At 60.2% G+C, this 19999-nt stretch overlaps 2 protein-coding genes and 1 non-coding gene across 9 annotated transcripts in view; 2 read left to right on the forward strand and 1 right to left on the reverse strand.

The window, feature by feature from the left end:
* The window catches only part of CCM2 (CCM2 scaffold protein), a 56006-nt gene extending 52548 nt beyond the window's left edge, over nt 1-3458 (forward strand). For 6 of the 7 annotated variants that reach the window (XM_031454573.2, XM_031454576.2, XM_031454574.2 and 3 more), the window contains 4 exons: nt 674-731; nt 1069-1207; nt 1917-2055; nt 2952-3458. In XM_031454573.2, the coding sequence (XP_031310433.2) occupies nt 674-731; nt 1069-1207; nt 1917-2055; nt 2952-3232 (617 nt within the window). In that variant the 3' untranslated portion in view covers nt 3233-3458. Of the gene's footprint in view, nt 1-673; nt 732-1068; nt 1208-1916; nt 2056-2917 lie in introns of all 7 variants that reach the window. The other variant, XM_064487753.1, reaches the window with a different exon arrangement.
* Nucleotides 3459-3533: 75 nt separating this feature from the next.
* On the reverse strand, nt 3534-15463 carry NACAD (NAC alpha domain containing). Its single transcript, XM_031454572.2, has 8 exons — nt 15314-15463; nt 6661-13116; nt 6386-6498; nt 6230-6304; nt 5669-5815; nt 5441-5593; nt 5211-5333; nt 3534-5114 (listed from the first exon to the last, which is right to left on the reverse strand). The coding sequence occupies exons 1-8, from the start codon at nt 15378-15380 to the stop codon at nt 5100-5102; spliced, it is 7149 nt and encodes a 2382-aa protein (XP_031310432.2). The 5' UTR covers nt 15381-15463; the 3' UTR covers nt 3534-5099.
* A 3890-nt stretch (nt 15464-19353) lies between these two features.
* TRNAA-GGC (transfer RNA alanine (anticodon GGC)) lies at nt 19354-19426 on the forward strand. Its single transcript has one exon. It is a non-coding gene; the product is annotated as a tRNA-Ala (tRNA).
* Nucleotides 19427-19999: the final 573 nt, after the last annotated feature.

Consider the following 19999-nt stretch of genomic DNA (forward strand, 5'->3'; position numbering starts at 1 on the left):
TCCTGTGCTTTCTGCCCCTTTCTCTTAAAGCGGCCCTCACTGCATGTAACCGTGCCTCGGTGTCCCTCCTGGCCTGTGTCACACGGACCTTAGGTCATCCTTCAGTGTTGCTCAGGCAGCTGCTGTGTACTGGGCCCTTTGCTGATCTGAGGGTCTCGGGCACCCTGAGGCCCTGTCTCTGTCCTTGGGGAGTAGCCGTCCACGCATGGAGCCCGGTTGCGTCCAGGCTGGAGGGTCACACCTGCCGGCTCCGATCGTGGCCTCTGCCCTCACCAGCTGTGTGACGTGGGCAAGTTGCATAACCTCCCTGATTCAGTTCCTCATCTAAAAGTTGGGGCAGAGAAGACAGAAGTCACACAGCCCCTCGGACGCTGCCAGGTGTGGTGCCCACATCCACAAATGGTGCTTTTCTTATCCCTGAACACTGGGACACGTCCTCCAAAGACCAGAGCGTTGCCCCGGCTCCTGCTCAGACCTGTAGCAGATGGTGCATCTCACAGGACCCCCAGGAGGAGCAGGTGTGGCTGTGGCCCGAGGGGTGCACCCCAGGGGCCTGGCCTTCAGGTTTTCCATCACCAGGGCTCTGGACCTCCTGTTTAGAGCTTGGACACTGGACTCAGTGCCCCCTCCCTGAGATAACCAGAAGCCTTTATGTTCTGCCCTTTCCATACAGACGACTCTTCCACAAAGGCGGACATGAAGGAGCCCTATGAGACAGAAGCCAGCACTTTGTGAGTGCCCTGTCCTGGCTGTTAGTGGTGCCAGCACGTCTGCCTGGCCCCCCTCCTTGACACGGGTTCCTCCCCCGCCCGCATCCTTCCACGTTGGAGCCCCATCCTCCCGGTCTGCCTTCGGGAGCCTTCCAGCTGGTGGGCTCCCCAAGGTCACACCGGTGACATTGTCACTGCACTGAGACCCTGCTAGGCTTCTGGCAGCTTCTGGGTCTTTCCCTGCATGTGTCCTTCTCTCAGACCCTCATCCTCAGTGGCTGCCGCAGGGGTGGAGGGGTGCAGGCACAGGGCCGGGCAGGGGTGCCGCCCGCCCACCGCTCGGCTCATGTCCTCGTAGCTCTTTCCCCGAGTGTGCGCACGCGGGCGGCGTCTCGCCCTTGTCCTTCTGCATGCAGACGGCGCCCCACGCCAAGACTGTCAGCGAGAGCGAGCTGAGCGCCACGGCTGCGGAGCTGCTGCAGGACTACATGCTCACGGTACACCGCCACCGCTCAGCTGGTCAGGACTCCCCGGCCCCAGGGGGCCCACGTGCTTGCGCAGGCCTGGCTGGGGCCTGGGCCTTGGGTGTAGAAGCTCGCGGGGCGGGGAGAATGTGGGGGAGGAAGGCTTGCTTCTCCACTCATGGGACTGGAGGTGAGCGTGAGCGCCTCACTTGTGGCTGGGCATCACTTCCTTTCCCACCAGGACAGTCTTTGGGGAGAGCGTGAGTTGGCCATGGGGGCTAATCTGGTCTCTGGGGCTGGATTACAGGCCTGTCCCTGGGTCTCTGGTGGTGAATGGTGGCAGGGGACTGGGTCATTCCCCAGTAGGGCCGGATGGACCTGTCATCACTCAGCACTTTCTTTCCCACTGTCCCCAACCTCACATGGTTTTGTCACCTGGCCAAGAGTCACTCTGGCCTCCAGGATGCTGGTAGATGGCCCTGGCTGTGGTATGCAGACGCACCCCGCCTGCCCGGCCCCAGCCTTGGCAGACCCTGCAGCACATTAAGGCAGACGATGTGGGCTCCTTGCTGGTCTCAGGCTCCCTGCACGGGAATGGGGGCCTCAGGGCTGGACTGACACTTCCCTCCCTCCTGCCGGCCGGCCAGGGCAGCCGCTGGTCCTCTGGGGTCAGGCAGGGTGCGGGCAGGGCCGGAGCAGCACTAGTCACCACGCCCCGCCCCGCGCCTGGCTCTCTCGGCAGCTGCGCACCAAGCTGTCATCGCAGGAGATCCAGCAGTTTGCCACCCTGCTGCACGAGTACCGCGACGGGGCCTCGGTGCACGAGTTCTGCATCAACCTGCGGCAGCTGTACGGGGACAGCCGCAAGTTCCTGCTGCTCGGTGAGCCTGGCAGACGGCGGTCTGCGAGGGACGGGGGCTCCGGCCAGCAGGGCCCAGCGACGCTGGTCGGAGGGCTGTCCCCGGGGAGGGAGCAGGGGAGGGCCCCACGGGAGCCAGACTGAGGGCCCGGTAGGCTCTTCAGATGAGGTTCTGGTGGGTGAGCAGGAGCCTGCTGGGTGGACGGGTGGGGACGCCACTCCCAGCCAAGGCCCCAGGAGCTCAGTGTGCGGAGTCAGCGCTGCGGGCAGGGTGGGCGGAGCCTCCCACAGGCAGCTGGACGTGGCCCTGGCTGTCTGCCACCCCTGCGAGGGTGCTGACCCTAGAGAACATGGCTGGTTGACAGTGGCTGGTGGAGCCTCCTGGGTCCTGGGCCCTGTCCCCCAAAATCCAAGCAGGGTGCCCTGCTCCCTGGGGAGGGGCCAGAGCCGGATCTGCTACGTCCCGTCTGACCTCTTGCTGACCCCCCGGCCACCCTGGGTTCAGTCACCAAGGCTGGGGTCTAAGGCCCCTCTTCATGTTGTTGTCACATAGGAGGGGGTCTCTCTTCAGGAAGTAGGTGGTTACCCCCGAGATGGGAGCACAGCTGGGCAGTGAGGCCCTTGCTTGGAGCCCTGTCTCAGCCTCCTTTCTGCCCCCTCCTCTCTCCTCCATCCGGAAGCCTGCGAAGTGGGGCTTCTGAGAGGACTGAAGAGAGTGACTTGAGGGTGTGGTCCCTGGCCGGCGCCAGCCCCGTTACAAAGGCAGGGCCTGTCCAGATTCTCCCCCTCAACCTGCCAGGGTTGGGCCAGACGCAGGTGGGTGGTGAGGTGGGGTCCTCCGGGCCGTGGGTGCCCAGGGGCAGGCGCACGTGCACATCCTGCAGGAGGCTCGGGGTCAGCCGTGCTGCGTGCCTGCAGGTCTGCGGCCCTTCATCCCTGAGAAGGACAGCCAGCACTTCGAGAACTTCCTGGAGACCATTGGGGTGAAGGACGGCCGCGGCATCATCACCGACAGCTTCGGCAGGTACCGGCGGGCCACGAGCTCCACCTCCACCTCCACCTCCAACGGGAACAGGGCCGCAGGCAGTTCTGACGACCAGTCCGCGCCCTCGGAGGGGGACGAGTGGGACCGCATGATCTCGGACATCAGCAATGACATCGAGGCGCTGGGCTGCAGCATGGACCAGGACTCGGCCTGACGGCGCCGGGGCCCTGTGGGCTGCCCTTCCCGCGCGGGGCCCCGGGCGCAGGTAGCTCTACTGTGAAGGAGGTGCCCTGGTGCTGGGGCAGAAGCTGCGCTGCGCCTACCTGCGCTGGGAGGGGTCTCATCAGCCAGACCCCGGACAGCTGTCAGTTTTGCACATGACGTTTCTATTGAAACTCTCAGAGACCTTAAAAGAAGTTTACTGCAATGTGAATAATTTATCTCTGGTTGCCAGTGTGTTTCTGCTCCATGAGGGTAAGAGCCGGGGTGTCCACTCTGGCCTGTGTCTCAGATCCACTCGCCCAGGGCTGGACACAGTGGTCTGGCCCCTAGGCCGCCTGTCGGAACCCGGGCTGGGCTCTGCATACAGCGGGGACCTGATTTGGGCTATAGCTTTGTGGACACAGGGCAGGGAGCGGGTGCCCTAGGCCCTTGTGGGCGTGAGTGTCAGGCCGTCGCTGTTGGGAGCTGGGCACCGGGCTCTCTGAGGGGCGCTAGCTGTCCTCTAGCCCCTTGCCCAAGGCCCCTGTTCCCAGGCCTCATCCCCAAAGTGGTGGTCTCCATAGCGACCCTGTGTACCACCCCTTCACCAGAAGTGCCATCCCCACCCTGAGAGTGTATCACCTGGAAGCCTGGGGCCCCAGGTCATCAGGGAGGCTGGTGGGGGAACTGTGCCCTCCCCTTCAAGCTCCTTGGCCTTGGCCCCCCCACCAGGCTTGGCACCTACTGCCCTTGGGATGCGGGGAGGCAGTGTGGGTGACCCCAGGTTGGGGCACTGGGTTGGAGGCTGGGGCCTGGGGATCTGCAGTGCAGGCACGAGAAGGCCTGTGTCTGGGACAACCTCGTCACCCAGAAGACACCTCGGCCTGCAAGCCCCCTGACTGCGTGAGCCGGAAGCCCTGCGCTCAGCAGGATGGGAATTTGAGCCTCTGGGAGGGAGGGCAGGGGCGTGGGCTCGCGGCACAGCCGTGTGGGAACCAGGCAGGGGTCTGCAGTCCCTTAGGGTCTCTCCTGACAAGGGGCAGGTCAGGACATGAGGTGGGGTCCCACAGTTTGCTCTGACCCTGGCTGTCCAGAAGCTGGTTGTGGGCCCAGGCCAGGTGATGGTAAGGGAGACAGTCGGTAGATCTCCAGATGTGTGTGCACATCAGCCTGCCCTGGAAGCATTTGGGACAGCTAAAGGTGCCATGTAGTCTGGAGGCCAGCCCCCTATAGCCCACAGCGTGCTTGTGCACGGTCAGGAATGCTCCTCTCCAGGGCCTCCATCTGCACATGACCTCCCACTCCTGGTCTCCCTCTTCTTTCCTGGGATGTGGTCCCCACCCTGCGGGTCCCTGGACTTTGTAGAAGAGAGGAGAGGACGTGGAGAGGATGGTGACTCTTAGAACCAGGCTGCAGTGAGGGGCCAAGAACTTTGGGGGATTAACTGCTGACCCCCTGAGCAAACACTGCCTTCTCGCACCTCCCCTGGCTCAGGTGCCCCTGCAGAAACTTCCTAAGCCCCTGTGTCTTGGGAGTTCCTTCTGGAAACTAGAGTTTCCAGGGCCGTGCCTTGGGTCACAGCCAGGTGACTGGACTGCCTGCAATCTTTGGGCGAGTCAGGTGCCCTGGGATGCAGGGGATGTACTGCCACCCTCTGGGACAGGGGGGATGGACCACCATCTTCTGGGACACAGGGAAGGACCACCACCCTCTTAGGGGCCTGCATGGCTTCAGGAAGCATCTTCATGCCACCTCAAATCCATTTAGCCAGAGCCTACGCCTGGGGAGCAGTTGGAGGGGCAGAGAGGCGATGAGGGAACACCCATTTATTGAGCAGCAGAGTTAGGGGGCAGGGATGGAGCCAAGTCACTGGTCAGCGGCTACATTGTCAGCTCCTGCAGGAAATGCAGAAAGAGAGGGTCGTTTGGGGGAGGGGCCCCAGCAGAGCCAGCAGCCGGGCAGCGTGTCTGCGAAGGGGCCTGGCCACTCACCATGATGGCGTTGACGATGTCGCTCTGGTTGTCTCTCAGGGCCCGCACAGCCTTGGCCCTTGACACGTTGGCCTGTGCCATCACCAGCTCAATGTCCCGGAGCTCCAGCCCTGCCTCATCCACCTGGAGCGGGGCAAGCAGGGATGTGTGGGAGCGGCCCCCTCCCCCAGGCAGAGGCCCCCCGAGATGCCCTCGGGCAAAGCTGCCCCCTTCACAAGGCTGGGCCTCACCTCCTCGTCCTCCTCCTCCTCCTCCTCGCCCTCCTCGCATGCCGGCCTCACCCTCGGCCCAGGTGCTGACTCAGGGACCAGGGCAGAGGGCTCCGAGGGCACCTTGAACTTCTCAGCAGCAGCTCTGTGCACTTGCTGGGACAGGTCCTCGATCTGCAGCACAGGGAGCAGCTGTCAGCGGAGCCCCTTCCCAAAGGCTCCCACCCCCACGCCCACAGCCCATCAGACCTTGGCCTCGCCAAAGACCACGTAGGTGTCTGAAGCTGGGCTCTTAAAGACGTCTGGCTTGGCGATGACAAAGAGGATGTTCTTGGACTTCTGGATGGTGATCCTGGTGACCCCCTGGATCTGTCGTAAGCCCAGCTTGGACATTGCCTGGGGGCACAGTGGTCTCAGACCTGGGCATCGGCCCCAGGGACCCCAGTCGGGGGCAGAGGAGGGAGGAGCAGGCCCAGGGGGAGGTGGCACGCTGCCAGGGGGACAAGGGCTCTGCCACTGACTCCCGGGGGCCCTCCATGGGTCCTCCCAGGTGGCTCCCCTACCCCTGTGTGTACAGTAGGCCGTCGGACTCAGGCTGGGGGTGAGGGGAACATCTCAGCTGACATCCCAGCCCCAGTTACTTCACAGGGTGTCCAGTTACTGCATTTACCCAAGGGCCCCCACTTGGGGGCCGTGGGGTGCAAGGGCATCCCCTTATGCCCCCAGCACCAGTCCTGGGGTGGGTGGGGTTGTCTGGCCAACCTGGTCCCTCCTAGAGGGAGCAGGGTCCCAGCCGGGCCCCCAGCCCACCTTTCGGGCCTTCTTCTCACTGCGACTCTGTTTGGCTTTGGCGACGGTCTCCTCGCTCGCGCCACCTGCTGGGGCCTGAGGAAGAGGAGGGTCTGAGCACCTGAGGGCAGGATGTGGAGCCCTCCCAGGGGAACACTTCCCCACTTCCTCAGGCACCTGGGCTGGGCACTGCGAGGTCTGCGGTCCTGAGAGGTCCTGCTCCTCCAGCTCAGCTGATGACTCCCCGTGGCTGTCCGAGTGCTGGCCGGAGCCGGGAGCCCGTGGTGAGTCTGAGGACAGGGGTGGGGTGAGGATGGCCTCCGCCTTCTGGACGGCGGCCGGGCGGGGGAAGCAGCTCTGACTGCACCATGGAGTGAGGCCCCGCCCGCCCACCCACCCTGCCACCTCTGGTCTCTTGCTCAGGGCAGTGCTCCAGCTTGGATCCCCCTCACCTTCTTCCAAACTGTCCTGGTCATCCTGCTGCTCGGCAGCTGGGAGCCCTCGAGGGCCGGCTGGGCTCCGGGTCGCAGAGCCAGGAGGCACTTGGCAGGGGGGCGAGGTCCTCAAGGCCAGGTCTTTGGCATGGGTGCCCCCAGGGGGGGCCGCCTTGGGGCCGAGGAGGGGAGAGTGGGGCGGGAGGCTGACCTGCCCGGCCCCAGAGGGGTTTGTGGTCCCTGAGAAGGCAGCCACCGCCCGCTGGGCTCTTGCCCGGTGTGGCTTGCGGCCTGGAGAGCCCAGGGGCTCCTCGCCCTCCACCAAGGCTTCCCGGGGGCCCTGGCAAGGGCTGGGGGCAGGGGGTGCTGCGGCCTGTGGGATGGTCTCCATGGGGACACCAAGAGCAACAGGCTCAGGGCCCAGATTCCGGTCTTGGGGTGTACTGGACAGGCCCCCAGCGGGGCTTCCTGGGGACTGCGGTGCAGAGGGGCCAAGAACTCCAGGTGCTGCCTGTGATTGCTCTCCACTGCCCGGGCCTGGCACGCGCTCTAGCCGCCTCGAGGGCGGTGGAGATGTCGGGGCAGAATGTTTGGGACGGCCTCTTCCCAGCCTGGGCACAGCCCTCGATGGAGACTCTGAACAGGAACCCAGCCCAGACTCTGAAGCCACAGCTATGGGAGTGGCCCTTCCCTCCTCCACCAGGCTTGGGGGCCACACCTGGCCAACCTCCAGGCAGGTGGCAGGACAGGCCTCTGGGCCGCTGCTCCCGGCATCCCGGGGCACTGGCTCTAGGACTCCACTCCCTTGGTCCTCAGCCCCTAGGGCCTCCTCTGGGAGTGAGCTGGGCTCAGCTCCATCACCTCCCCGCGCACGGGCATCAGGACAGGTTCTCCGCTCAGGTGTCAAAAGACCCTTGGCTGCTTCCTCCCCAGTAGAGATACGCTCTGAGGGATCTGGGGTCTCCACAGCAGGCTCAGAGGTGTCCGGGGTCTCTGTGGCAGGCTTGGAGGGGCCTGCATCTCCCTGTGAGGCCCAGGGTGTCCGACCGTCTGCAGCTGGCTCCTGGCCATCCAGATGGGGCTGACCCAGGGCCAGAGAGTCTGGGTCTCCTGTGTGGTCTGGGTCCTTTCCCTCAAACTCTGGCCTCGGTCCCAAGGTCTTGCCTCCTTTCTGCTGGGCTGTGGTGACCGTAGGCTTGCTCCTTGAGGTGCAGCCTGCATCAGTCTGCAGGGCCTGAGGGCTGGCCTTGGAGACAGATCCCTGGACCGAGGGGAGGGCTGTATCTTTTGGGGACAGGGATGCCATCATGTCCATTTCTTCTGGCTGGGGTTCAGGACTGGACTCAGAGGCAGATCCTTGGCCAGAGAGAAGGGCTGCATCCTGCAGGGACAATGATGCTGTCAGGTCCACTTCTACTGCCTGGGGTTCAGGATTGGCCTCAGAAGCAGATCCTTGGCCAGAGGGGAGGGCTGCATCCTGCAGGAACAGGGATGCTGTCAGGTCCATTTCTTCTGGCTGGGCTTCAGGACCGACCTCGGAGGCAGATCCCTGGACCGAGGGGAGGCCTGCACCCTTCAGGGATGCCATCAGGTCCACTTCTTCTCGCTGGGGCTCAGGACTGGCCTCAGAGGCAGATCCTTGGCCAGAGGGAAGGGCTGCATCCTGCAGGGACAATGATGCTGTCAGGTCCACTTCTACTACCTGGGGTTCAGGACTGGCCTCGGAGGCAGATCCTTGGTCAGAGGGGAGGGCTGCATCCTTCGGGGGCAGGGAGGCTGTCATGTCCACTTCCACTGCCTGGGGTTCAGGACTGGCCTCGGGGGCAGATCCCTGGACCAAGGGGAGGGCTGCATCCTTTGGGGGCAGGGATGCTGTCAGGTCCACTTCTACTGCCTGGGGTTCAGGACTGGCCTCGGGGGCAGATCCTTGGACCAAGGGGAGGGCTGTATCCTTCAGGGGCAGAGATGCTGTCATGTCCACTTCCACTGCCTGGGGTTCAGGACTGGCCTCGGGGGCAGATCCTTGGCCAGAGGGAAGGGCTGCATCCTGCAGGGACAATGATGCTGTCAGGTCCACTTCTACTGGCTGAGATTCAAGACTGGTCTCAGAGGCAGATCCTTGGCCAGAGGGAAGGGCTGCATCCTGCAGGGACAATGATGCTGTCAGGTCCACTTCTATTGGCTGGGGTTCAGGACTGGCCTCAGAGGCAGATTCCTGGACTGAAGGGACGGTTGCATCCTTCAGGGTGAGGGATGCTGTGATGTCCACTTCTACTGCCTGGGGTTCAGGACTGGCCTCGGAGGCAGATCCCTGGACCGAGGGGAGGGCTGCATCCTGCAGGGACAATGATGCTGTCAGGTCCACTTCTACTGCCTGGGGTTCAGGACTGGCCTCGGAGGTAGATCCTTGGCCAGAGGGAAGGGCTGCATCCTGCAGGGACAATGATGCTGTCAGGTCCACTTCTATTGCCTGGGGTTCAGGACTGGCCTCTGAGTCAGATTCCTGGGCTGAAGGGAAGGCTGCATCCTTCAAGGGTGGGGATGCCATCAGGTCTATTTCTTCTGGCTGGGGTTCAGGACTGGCCTCAGAGGCAGATTCCTGGGCTGAAGGGAAGGCTGCAACCTTCAGGGGCAGAGATGCTGTCATGTCCACTTCTACTGTCTGGGGTTCAGGACTGGCCTCGGAGGCAGATCCCTGGACCGAGGGGAGGACTGCATCCTTCGGGGGCAGGGATGCTGTCATGTCCACTTCCACTGCCTGGTCAGGACTGGCCCCGGGGGCAGATCCCTGGACTGAGGGGAGGGCTGCATCCTTCGGGGGCAGGGATGCTGACAGGTCCACTTCTACTGCCTGGGGTTCAGGACTGGCCTCGGAGGCAGATCCCTGGACCAACGGGAGGGCTGCATCCTTTGGGGGCAGGGATGCTGTCAGGTCCACTTCTACTGCCTGGGGTTCAGGACTGGCCTCGGAGGCAGATCCCTGGACCAAGAGGAGGGCTGCATCCTTCGGGGGCAGGGATGCTGTCATGTCCACTTCTACTGCCTGGGGTTCAGGACTGGCCTCGGAGGCAGATTCCTGGGCCGAAGGGAGGGCTACATCCTTCAGGGGCAGGGATGCTGTCAGGTCCACTTCTACTGCCTGGGGTTCAGGACTGGCCTCGGAGGCAGATTCCTGGGCTGAGAGGAAGGCTGCATCCTGCAGGGGCAGGGATGCTGTCATGTCCATTTCTTCTGTCTGGGGTTCAGGACTGGCCTCAGAGGCAGATCCCTGGATCACGGGGAGGGCTGCATCCTTCGGGGGCAGGGATGCTGTCATGTCCACTTCTTCTGGCTGGGGTTCAGGACTGGCCTCATAGTCTGATTCCTGGACCAAGGGGAAGGCTGCATCCTTCGGGGGCAGGGATGCTGTCATGTCCATTTCTTCTGTCTGGGGTTCAGGACTGGCCTCAGAGGCAGATCCCTGGATCAAGGGGAGGGCTGCATCCTTTGGGGGCAGAGATGTTGTCATGTCCATTTCTTCTGGCTGGGGTTCAGGACTAGCCTTGGCAGCAGATTCCTGGCCTGAGGGGAAGGCTGCATCCTTCAAGGGCGGGGATGCCATCAGGTCCATTTCTTCTGGCTGGGGTTCAGGACTGGCCTCGGAGGCAGATCCCAGGACTGAAAGGGAGGCTGCATCCTGCAGGGGCAGGGATGCTGTCATGTCCATTTCTTCTGTCTGGGGTTCAGGACTGGCCTCATAGGCTGATCCCTGGACCAAGGGGAGGGCTGCATCCTTCGGGGGCAGGGATGCTGTCATGCCCACTTCTACTGCCTGGGGTTCAGGACTGGCCTCGGAGGCAGATTCCTGGGCTGAAGGGAAGGCTGCATCCTTCAGGGGCAGGGATGCTGTCATGTCCATTTCTTCTGGCTGGGGTTCAGGACTGGCCTCAGAGGCAGATCCCAGGACTGAGGGGAAGGCTGCATCCTGCAGGGGCAAGGATGCCATCAGGTCCACTTCTTCTGGCTGGGGTTCAGGACTGGCCTCATAGGCAGATCCCTGGACCAAGGGGAGGGCTGCATCCTTCGGGGGCAGGGATGCTGTCATGTCCACTTCCACTGCCTGGGGTTCAGGACTGGCCTCGGGGGCAGATTCCTGGGCCGAAGGGAAGGCTGCAACCTTCAGGGGCAGGGATGCTGTCATGTCCATTTCTTCTGGCTGGGGTTCAGGACTGGCCTCAGAGGCAGATCCCAGGACTGAGGGGAAGGCTGCATCCTGCAGGGGCAAGGATGCCATCAGGTCCACTTCTTCTGGCTGGGGTTCAGGACTGGCCTCATAGGCTGATCCCTGGACCAAGGGGAAGGCTGCATCCTTCGGGGGCAGGGATGCTGTCATGTCCACTTCCACTGCCTGGGGTTCAGGACTGGCCTCGGGGGCAGATTCCTGGGCCGAAGGGAAGGCTGCAACCTTCAGGGGCAGGGATGCTGTCATGTCCATTTCTTCTGGCTGGGGTTCAGGACTGGCCTCAGAGGCAGATCCCAGGACTGAGGGGAAGGCTGCATCCTGCAGGGGCAAGGATGCCATCAGGTCCACTTTTTCTGGCTGGGGTTCAGGACTGGCCTCATAGGCAGATCCCTGGACCAAGGGGAGGGCTGCATCCTTCGGGGGCAGGGATGCTGTCATGTCCACTTCCACTGCCTGGGGTTCAGGACTGGCCTCGGGGGCAGATTCCTGGGCCGAAGGGAAGGCTGCAACCTTCAGGGGCAGGGATGCTGTCATGTCCATTTCTTCTGGCTGGGGTTCAGGACTGGCCTCGGAGGCAGATCCCTGGACCGAGGGGAGGGCTGCATCCTGCAGGGGCATGGATGCCATCAGGTCCACTTCATCCTGCTGAGTCTCAGAGCTGGCTGCAGTGGCAAACCCGTGGCCTGCTTCTTTCTTCAGGTTTTGCAGAGCGCTGAGTTCCGCCTCTCCCTTAGAAGTCCAGGGCTCTGGGCCTAAGGCAGCGCTGTCTCCATCCTGCGGGGGCTGAGGCGTGATTGCGGCAACAGGTGCTGGTCCTGTCGTGGAGTCTGCCTCTTCATCCCAGGTGTGAGCGGTCGTCCCAGCGAAGCCTGGGGCTTCCTGCAGGGCGTGAGGGGCCAGAGCAGCAGTGGACGTCTGGCCTGAAGCGGGACCCAGCCAAGTTATTTCGGAGTTGGTTTCCTGCCTCTTGGCAGCTCGACTGGTTTCCCCCTCGGACACCCCAGAAGTGGGCTCCAGGCCCCAGGTGGTGGCCTCACCAAGGCTGCCTTGGAGCAGGGCGGCGGGCTGTGCATGGGGCTCCCCGCTGTATAGCCTCTCATCATCAGCCCCTGCGTAGGAGGCCGAGTCGGGGTCCGAGGAGGCAGCCGAGGTGTCATCCCGGAAGGCGAAGGCCTCATCCATGCCCTCGGTGATGGAGAGGTCGGACAGCGACTGCAGGGATGAGGCAAACGTGCTGTCGTCCTCGCCCTCCCCGGCCAGGTCCCCTCTGGGGGCGGGGGCCGCCTCGCCCTCCTCCTGCTCCTCCTTCTGCTCCTCCTCCTGCTCCTCCTCCTCCTCCACCTCAGGGGGCAGCGGCGTCACCTCCACGGCCTCCACCTGGAAGATCAGGCTGCCCTGGAAGGGCAGGAGGGAAGCAGGGATCATTGGGTCGTTGGCCAGGAAGTCCAGCTCAAAAAAGTGGCCCTCCTGGCCCCAGGAAGAACTGCTGTCCTCCGAGAGGCTGGACTCTGAAGACGTGTCCAGGGGCTCGGGCAGGGGTGGCTCCCTCTCGTCCGCCATGGACCCCGGTGGGGAGAAGCCCCAGCCCGAGGGCACGTCCAGCCCTTCAGCCAGGGCCTTCAGGCTCAGGGAACAGGATGGGGACGAGGCCCAGCTGTCCCCGTCCGCCGTGACGTAGGAGCCTGAGGGTGAGGCTGGCGGCGAGTCCCCCAGCTCAGCCTGGGCATCCCGGATGTCCCTGCTGTCCCTGCTGTCCCTGCGGGGCCCGGGGCCAGGGAGCAGGGTAGAGGCTGTCTCGGTGGGGGTGGAAGGAGGTGTGAAGAAGGAATCAGACTCTGGGGCAGGGAAAGGCACAGGAGGGTCACCCTGAGAACACAACTCGGGGGGTGGGTTCAGGCTGGCGTGCCCACCCTCCCAGTCCCTGAGCTCTGGCAGGGTTGCCCCGGGCAGTGGGGGCGCCCGACACGTCTCCTCGCCCATCACAATCCGGGGCTCCAGGGAGGCTGGGAGAGGACCTTCTGGGGATCGAACCTCAGGGGACCCTGGGCTGGGGCCGCCCTCTGCTGGGACCGCCCAGGCCGAGGGGGCCTGGCCCGGCCCCGCATCCCAGCTGGCTCCCTCGGGCGGGGGCCGGGCACCCGGTTTGCTGGGCAGGAACGTGAGGGCCAGGGCGCTGGGCCCAGGGGTCAGGGCACAGTGCTCCAGCCCGTCCCCTCTCGGGGTGGTAGCCTCAGCCGCATCGCAGGACGGATCTGTGGAGAGACAAGGGTGTGAGATGAGCCTGCATCTTCCCTGAGAATCAGCTCCCAGGCCGCAGCCATTCCTCCCTCAGATGGAAGTTGAGACCAGGCTGGGGCCCCATGGGGGTGGGTGTTGGCTGAAAGGAGAGGGAAAGGGAATTGCTGCTCCTGGGGGAGGATTTCCAAGAGTTCTGACCACAGTGAACAGCTTGGGGTCTGGCTTTTCTCTGAGATGCTCGGTGAAGATGAGACCAGCTCCTGTCTCCTTGGACACTGGCGTGCTGCCTCCCTGCACGTAATCTATGCCTCCTCGCCAGGCTTGTCGGCCTTCTCATGACCTCCCAGGTCAGCGAGTCCCCAGGGAGCAGGAGGCCTGCTCTCTGCTCAGCTCTGGAACATTCCAGGTCTTACGCCTGCTGTGAAGTGAAGGTCTTGCCTCTCTGCCTCAGCTCTCTCCTTCCCTTGCTGCCTGTACCTGAGGCTAACCTGCCAGGGTCTCACTGGGCTCCGCCCCACCCTGTCCACAGCGCTGGCACACGGAGGAGGGGAGGCAGGGGCCATGGCATGCCTGTCCTCAGGCAGGGTGTCCCAGCTCAGGCTGGGGCCAGGGGGCCATGCTGGCAGTGCTGCTGGCCATCCGGGGGAGCACAGAGAGGGCCCCGCCCTGCCCTGCATTCGGCTGTAGGGGGGCTGTGGGCTCTGGGGGTCATGAGAGCATCCAGCTGAGTCTCCACAGTGCACAGTGACAGTCGCCACACAGGTCTGGCGGGGCTGGCTCCCTCTGCCAGGAACATTTGAGTGGGTCCCCTGGCAGTGGACAGGGGCTGCCCAGGCCCCAGCCATGTTCTCTGGAGGGTTCCTGCCCCCATGACCACCCACAAGCACATCCGTGCCTCAGCTTTCTGCCTGCAACGCGAAGTATCTGCCAGGATTCGAGGCGAAGCTTATGAAGGGACAGCCCCCTCCCCGGGCTGCGTATCTGCTGCAGTAGTAGCAGAACCCTCGGGCCACACTGCTAGGGTGCTGGCATGGCCAGAGGGTCCTGAGAAGGGGGTCCTTTGGGTTCACTGGGGTGTGATGAACACCTAACCCCTAGAGGTGGGTGTGGCTGGAGGGGCTGGGTGCTGGAGACCGGGCTCTTGGCACTGGACTCCAGGGCCCAGTGGCAGGTGGAGGGTGGAGCTGGGCTAAGGGGACAGAGGAAGGGAAGCCAGAGGTCAAGGGTTTTTGTGACTCATTCAAGGTCATCAAACAGTCCAAGCAGAATCAGCTGAGTGTCTGGGTCTGGGGAGTCCCAGCCCCGACCCTCTTTATTACGACCCCTGGACCCAGCGCTGGTTTCATCCCCAGGTGACTGCTCACCTACAGCAAGGTGCCCTTGGCCCTCCCAGAGCCACACATGGCTGACCTCCGGTCGGCCCATCCTGGCTGGTCTTCCCAGGCCCAGACAGATCCCTTCAGCGTCCACGGACTTGCTGACTTAGCCTCTCCAAGGATTCGCGAGTCTGCACTCCAGGACCACTGGTCCTCAGACCGTGCTCCCCCAGGGCCTCCCACCTCCCAGACCCCAACCGGCACCTCTGGCTTCCCCAGGCTCCCGCTGGAGTCCTGCTCCTCCCTCCTGAGCCAGGAACAGTCACCAGCCCCGAGGGGGTTCTCAAGCATCTGGGAGACAGGCGCCCTGCTCCGTGCATCCCTAGCGACCAGGATGCAGTTGACAACTCACAACCTCTCCTCCAGAGCTGATGGGCCCTCCAGGCCCGCTGCTCTGCTCAGACAATGGGAAGATGCGGGGCGGGGCAGGGTTGTGGTGGGGGACCCAGCCCAGGAAAGCTTGGAGCACACAGAGTCCCAGGACACTCCCAGGCCCCCCAGTCGCTTCTGGCTCCTGGAGGACATCCCTGCTCCACCCCACCCTTCCCCGCAGTCCTGAGTGGGGTCAGAGGTGGGCCAGGATTCAGGTGCACAGAGGGGCAAAGGAAAGAAGGGGACGGCGAGGTGGGGCGAGGGCTGGAGAAGGCAGAGGGCTGGAGAAGGACAGGGAGCGAGAGGGACGTAGAGAGAACGGGGCGGAGAGTGGGGCACGGAGAGGGAACGGGGATGGAGATGATACAGGGACTGAGAGAGAGAGGGGTGGAGAGGGAACAGGGACGGGGACGAGAGAGGGGCGGTGGAGATACACGCAGGCAGGGGAGCCCCGCGGCCTCACCTGTGCGGGGCCCCGGCCCGCCCGCCTCCGGCAGCAGCAGCTCGGCGCGGGCAGCTTCCCCGGGCATGGCCTGGCCGTGCGCCCGTGCCTCCGTCCCCTGTCTGACCGTGAGTCCGTCCCGCGGAGCCTGCGCGGCCACCGCCCCTCGGCCGGGGTTGACGGGGGTGTCAGCGGGTGACGTCAGAGCCGCCCCGCCCGCCCGGCGCCAGGAGTGAGCGTGCGCGGGCGCGCCAGGCACTGCGGTGCGCGAGGGCGGGGGGCGGGGGTGCGGGCGTGCGGGCGGGAGGGGATGACCAGGCTTCGCTGCCTCCCCATACCCTAGCCCGACTGCACCCTCCTCCCGCGGTGCACGGCCCTGCCTTTCCCGCAGCGCTCCTCCCTTCCCCCCACCAACAGGAGACAGGTTCAGGCCCAGCCGGAGGCCTCACCCCTCAGCCCAGTTGGGAGAAGGCGGAGGGTTGCCAGAATTCTGGGTGCAGGGCCGGGGGAGGGGGGTGGTCGGAGGTTCTGGGAGGGGGGGCAGGGCGCTTTGGGGGAGGCAGTGACGCAGTCCCCCGGCTCAAACTCCCGGCTCTCAGTGCCAGGGTCGGGGTCCCCCGCCCAGCCTGGTGCCTCCATCCAAGAGGTGAGCTGGCACAGCAGCTCCGCACTGATTGGCTGGTCCTCGCACGTCGGTCTCCGTGGCAACCGCCTCCAGGCTCCATGGCAACCAGAGCTGGCTGGCGGGAGGCGCAGCAGGAAAGGCAGCCCCAGCAGATCTCCAGGCGGACTGGTCCCTGGGGCTCCCCGCAGCAGCTCAGCACTGTCCCACCCCTCAGCCCTAGGGCAGTGGAAGGAAGATGGAGAAACACACCTTCCTTCATTCTTGGCAGCCACCCCTGCCACACCCCTAAGGACTCAAGCCCTCCTGGGTCCTTCCTGAGATGTGCCCTTGCTTCCATACAGGCCCTCCTGCACTCAGATTCACCGAGCACCCGCCCTGTGCCAGGCTCCGGGTGACAGATGAACATTGTCACCACCCCAGAGCTAGACGGGGGCGGGGGCAGGCAATCAGAGCAGCCATTGTTGTAGGGGAGTCTCCTCCATCCTCAATCTTCTGCTGGCTTCTACCCCGGAGCCCACGGAGCCAGGGGCTGCCTGCTGGGCATCTTCCCACTGCACCAGGCACCAGATCCACCATCTTGCATCCCTCTCAGTCTCTGGAAATCTGCCCTTCTATCCCACTGGTGGGGAGCTCCTCTTCTTCCTTTCCTCCTCACCTACCTTCATTCTCACCTCCCAAGAATTTCTAAGTTGCCTCCTCCTATGGCCCCTCTCCCGTCACCTTAGCTGAGTCCTTCATAACTCCCATTGCTCTACCAACCACCTACCATCTGGCCAACGCTATTAACTTTCCAGAAACCAAAAGCCTTTCATCAGGGCCTGAGGGGCTTCCAGCCTGGACAAGATGGCACAGGCTTGTTTCTCTGCTCCTCCTGACGAATCCAACAGAAATGCAGGAAATAAGAGACCACCAAAATAGAACCCTCAAAGATGAAAGAAGGTGAGCTGGTGAGGTACCTCAGTCCTGGAAGAACAGCAGAGCAGCCTACCCAACAGAAGGGGACCCAGACTCAGCATTTCCTGACCCCCAGCTACTACAAAGAAGAGGACCAGATGGGCATATTTGTCTCCACATGGAACGGGAGTCCGTGACAACCTAGGGATTCTGGCAGAACTGGCACAAAGATCATGGGAAGCCTCCCGACAAGGGACCAAGGGAAGCACATTCTTTCCCCACTGTGCCCAGCACCCCCTAAGCCCCACCCAAGGCTCTGGGGTATAGGGGCACTGGCAAGGGGGATCCTACCACAGCAGGCTTTCAAGCACTCTTCCTCCCCCAGGGATGGATACTGATTCTCCCTCCCACCAGAGACATAGGATGGTCCAGCCGAGGAAGTGCCTGCCACCCCTTCAAGAGCACCAGCAGGGACCAGTGGCATGAGACCAACACAGTGCCACTGAGTCTCTGAATGTTACGCTGTCATTAGAACCACAGGCCATGAAAGTAGCCCAGGACCAGCATGCTGAACCCAAGTAGGGTGACTGCCTGCTAAAGTTAAAAGTTTGACCATAATAGCTTAATTGTCTGGAATACAATAAAAAAAGAAAAAAAAATCACCCAGCATACTAGGAAGATAAGGGAAGAATCCGAGAACCAGGAACATCACAACTAGAATAAGACAAAGTAATTGACTGATACCAACACTGAGGTGAAGAAGATGCTGGAATTATCTGACAAGGATTTTCAAAAGCCATACTAAAAGTAATTCAACAAGTAGTAACAAATTATCTTGAAACAAATGAAAAATATCAGCAAAGAAATAGACTTTATTAAAAAAAGAACTAAATGGAAATCATAGAGCAATGAGTGGAGTGAAAAACTTGCTGAATGGGCTTATTAGTAGGTAGAAATGACAGAGTAAGTTTGAGGACAAGTCAATAGAAATGACTCAACTGAATAACAAAAAGAAAACATACTGACAAAGAATTACACAGAGGCTCCAGAACCTGCAGGATAGTAATTGGAGTTCTAGAAGGAGAGGAGAGGAGGGTTGAAAAAAGCATCCAAAGAAATGATGGCAGAAACTTTGAAATTAGGCAAAAGATAGAATTTACAGATTCAAGTAGCTGAGCAAACTTCAAACAGGATAAACCAAAAGAAATCCACACCAGGACACATTACAGTTTAACTATGGAACACTAAAGACAAAGTCAAAATTGTGAAAGCAATCGGAGGGAAATGATGGTACCTGTAAGGGGACACCAGTTAGAATGACAGTGGACTTCTCATCTGAAACCACGGAGGTCAGAAGGGAGTAACACAGCACTTTTTCAAGTATTGAAAGAAAAGAAAATGTCATTCAAGAGTGAAGGAGAAATACATTCTTAGATGAAGAAAAACTGAAGGGATTTATTACTAGCAAGACCTTCCCTTTAAGACTGGCTAAAGAAGTTCTTTGAAAAGAAAGGACATAATAAGGCATCTCGGAGCATCAGGAAGGAAGAAGAGGCAGTCCTTCTCTTCTTGAGTTTTCTAGAGCATATGTGATGATGGTAACAAATTATTAACACCATCTGACACTCACGATGATATTTAAAGGTAGAAAAGGTAAATGGACTGAAGTGACAGCCGAGCTTCCACATGTCACTCAAGGCGGTAAAATGCTGCTGCCAGTAAGACTGTGACAAATAGCATGTGTGTATTTCATACCCAGAGCAACCACTAGGGAAACTACACCAGCGTTGTGCCCAAAATATCTATAAATAAATCAAGGCATCCTTTAAAATGTTTAAATTATCCACGGGACAGCAAGAACAGAGAAACAAAGGAACAAGAAGCAGAGGTAAACCAGAAGACAAAGAACAAAATGTCAGACTCCAATAACCTTTACATACCTTAAGTGTAAATTGCCAAATGTACAAATAACATATTAAAATGTAAATACACAAATTAAAAGGCAAAGATTGGCTGAGGGGATAAAAAAAACAAGACTGAACTATATACTGTTTATAAGAAACTCCAAATTCAGTGACACAGGTATGCTGGAAGTGAAATAATAAAGACATACCATGCAAACATCAACCAAACACAAGACAAACAAAACAAGCAGGAGAGGCTATGTTAACATATGACAATGTAGACTCCAGAACAAAGAAAATGAGTAGAGACAAAGAGGGACAATATGTAAATGACACATTCTATAATGGATCGATCCTCCAGGAAGACGTAAGAATCCTAAATGTGTTTTCAACGACCATCAAAGCCTTGAAATACATGAAGCAAAAAGCAAACTGATAGAGTTGTAACAGACAAATCCACAGTTACATCTGAAGGTTTGACCTCATTCCTCTCAACAACCGATAGGCCCCCTAGACAGAAAACCACCATGGACACAGAACTAAACCATACTGCCAACCAACAGCATCCAATCGACATGGATACGCCACCCAACAGCAGCAGAATACAACCATTTTTTAAAGTGGGGAACATTCTGGGGGGAGGGCATAGCTCAGTGGTAGAGCGCCTGCTTGGCATGCATGAGGTCCTGGGTTCAATCCCCAGTACCTCCATTAAAAATAAATAAACCTAATCACCCCCCCCCCAAAAAAAAACAAATAAAAAAACGTTTAAAGTGGGGAACATTCCTCAAGATGGAGCAAACCTTGGGGGAAGGGGCAATAAAGGGGTAGGGGATTTTAAAAAAGGTTATTATGGGATTGTACGAAATCATGTTTGTGAAACTTCTGAAAATTGTAAAGCACCATAGAATTTAAAGAATCTTTCATTTAATTAAAAAAAAAGGACACATTTAAAATACCTGAAATCACAGAGTATGTACTCAGAACACGATGGACTCAAACTAGAAATCATTAGAAAGACAAGAAAATCCCCAAACACTGGGAATTAAACAACACCCTTCTAAATAACCCATGTGTCAAGGAGGGGGTACACCAGGAAGTTTTTTTAAAACCCAGAATCAAATAAAAATAAAAATAAAAATACAGAATATCAAATTATGTGGTCTGCAGCTAAAACAGTGTTGAGAGAGGTATTTATAGCACATCAGAAAGGAAGAAAGATCTCAAATCAATCACCAACCTACCTCAGGAAACCAGAAGGGCAAAACAGACTAAAACAAGCAG

This window comes from Camelus dromedarius, chromosome 7 (genome assembly GCF_036321535.1).
Source record: "Camelus dromedarius isolate mCamDro1 chromosome 7, mCamDro1.pat, whole genome shotgun sequence".
Taxonomy (NCBI): domain Eukaryota; kingdom Metazoa; phylum Chordata; class Mammalia; order Artiodactyla; family Camelidae; genus Camelus; species Camelus dromedarius.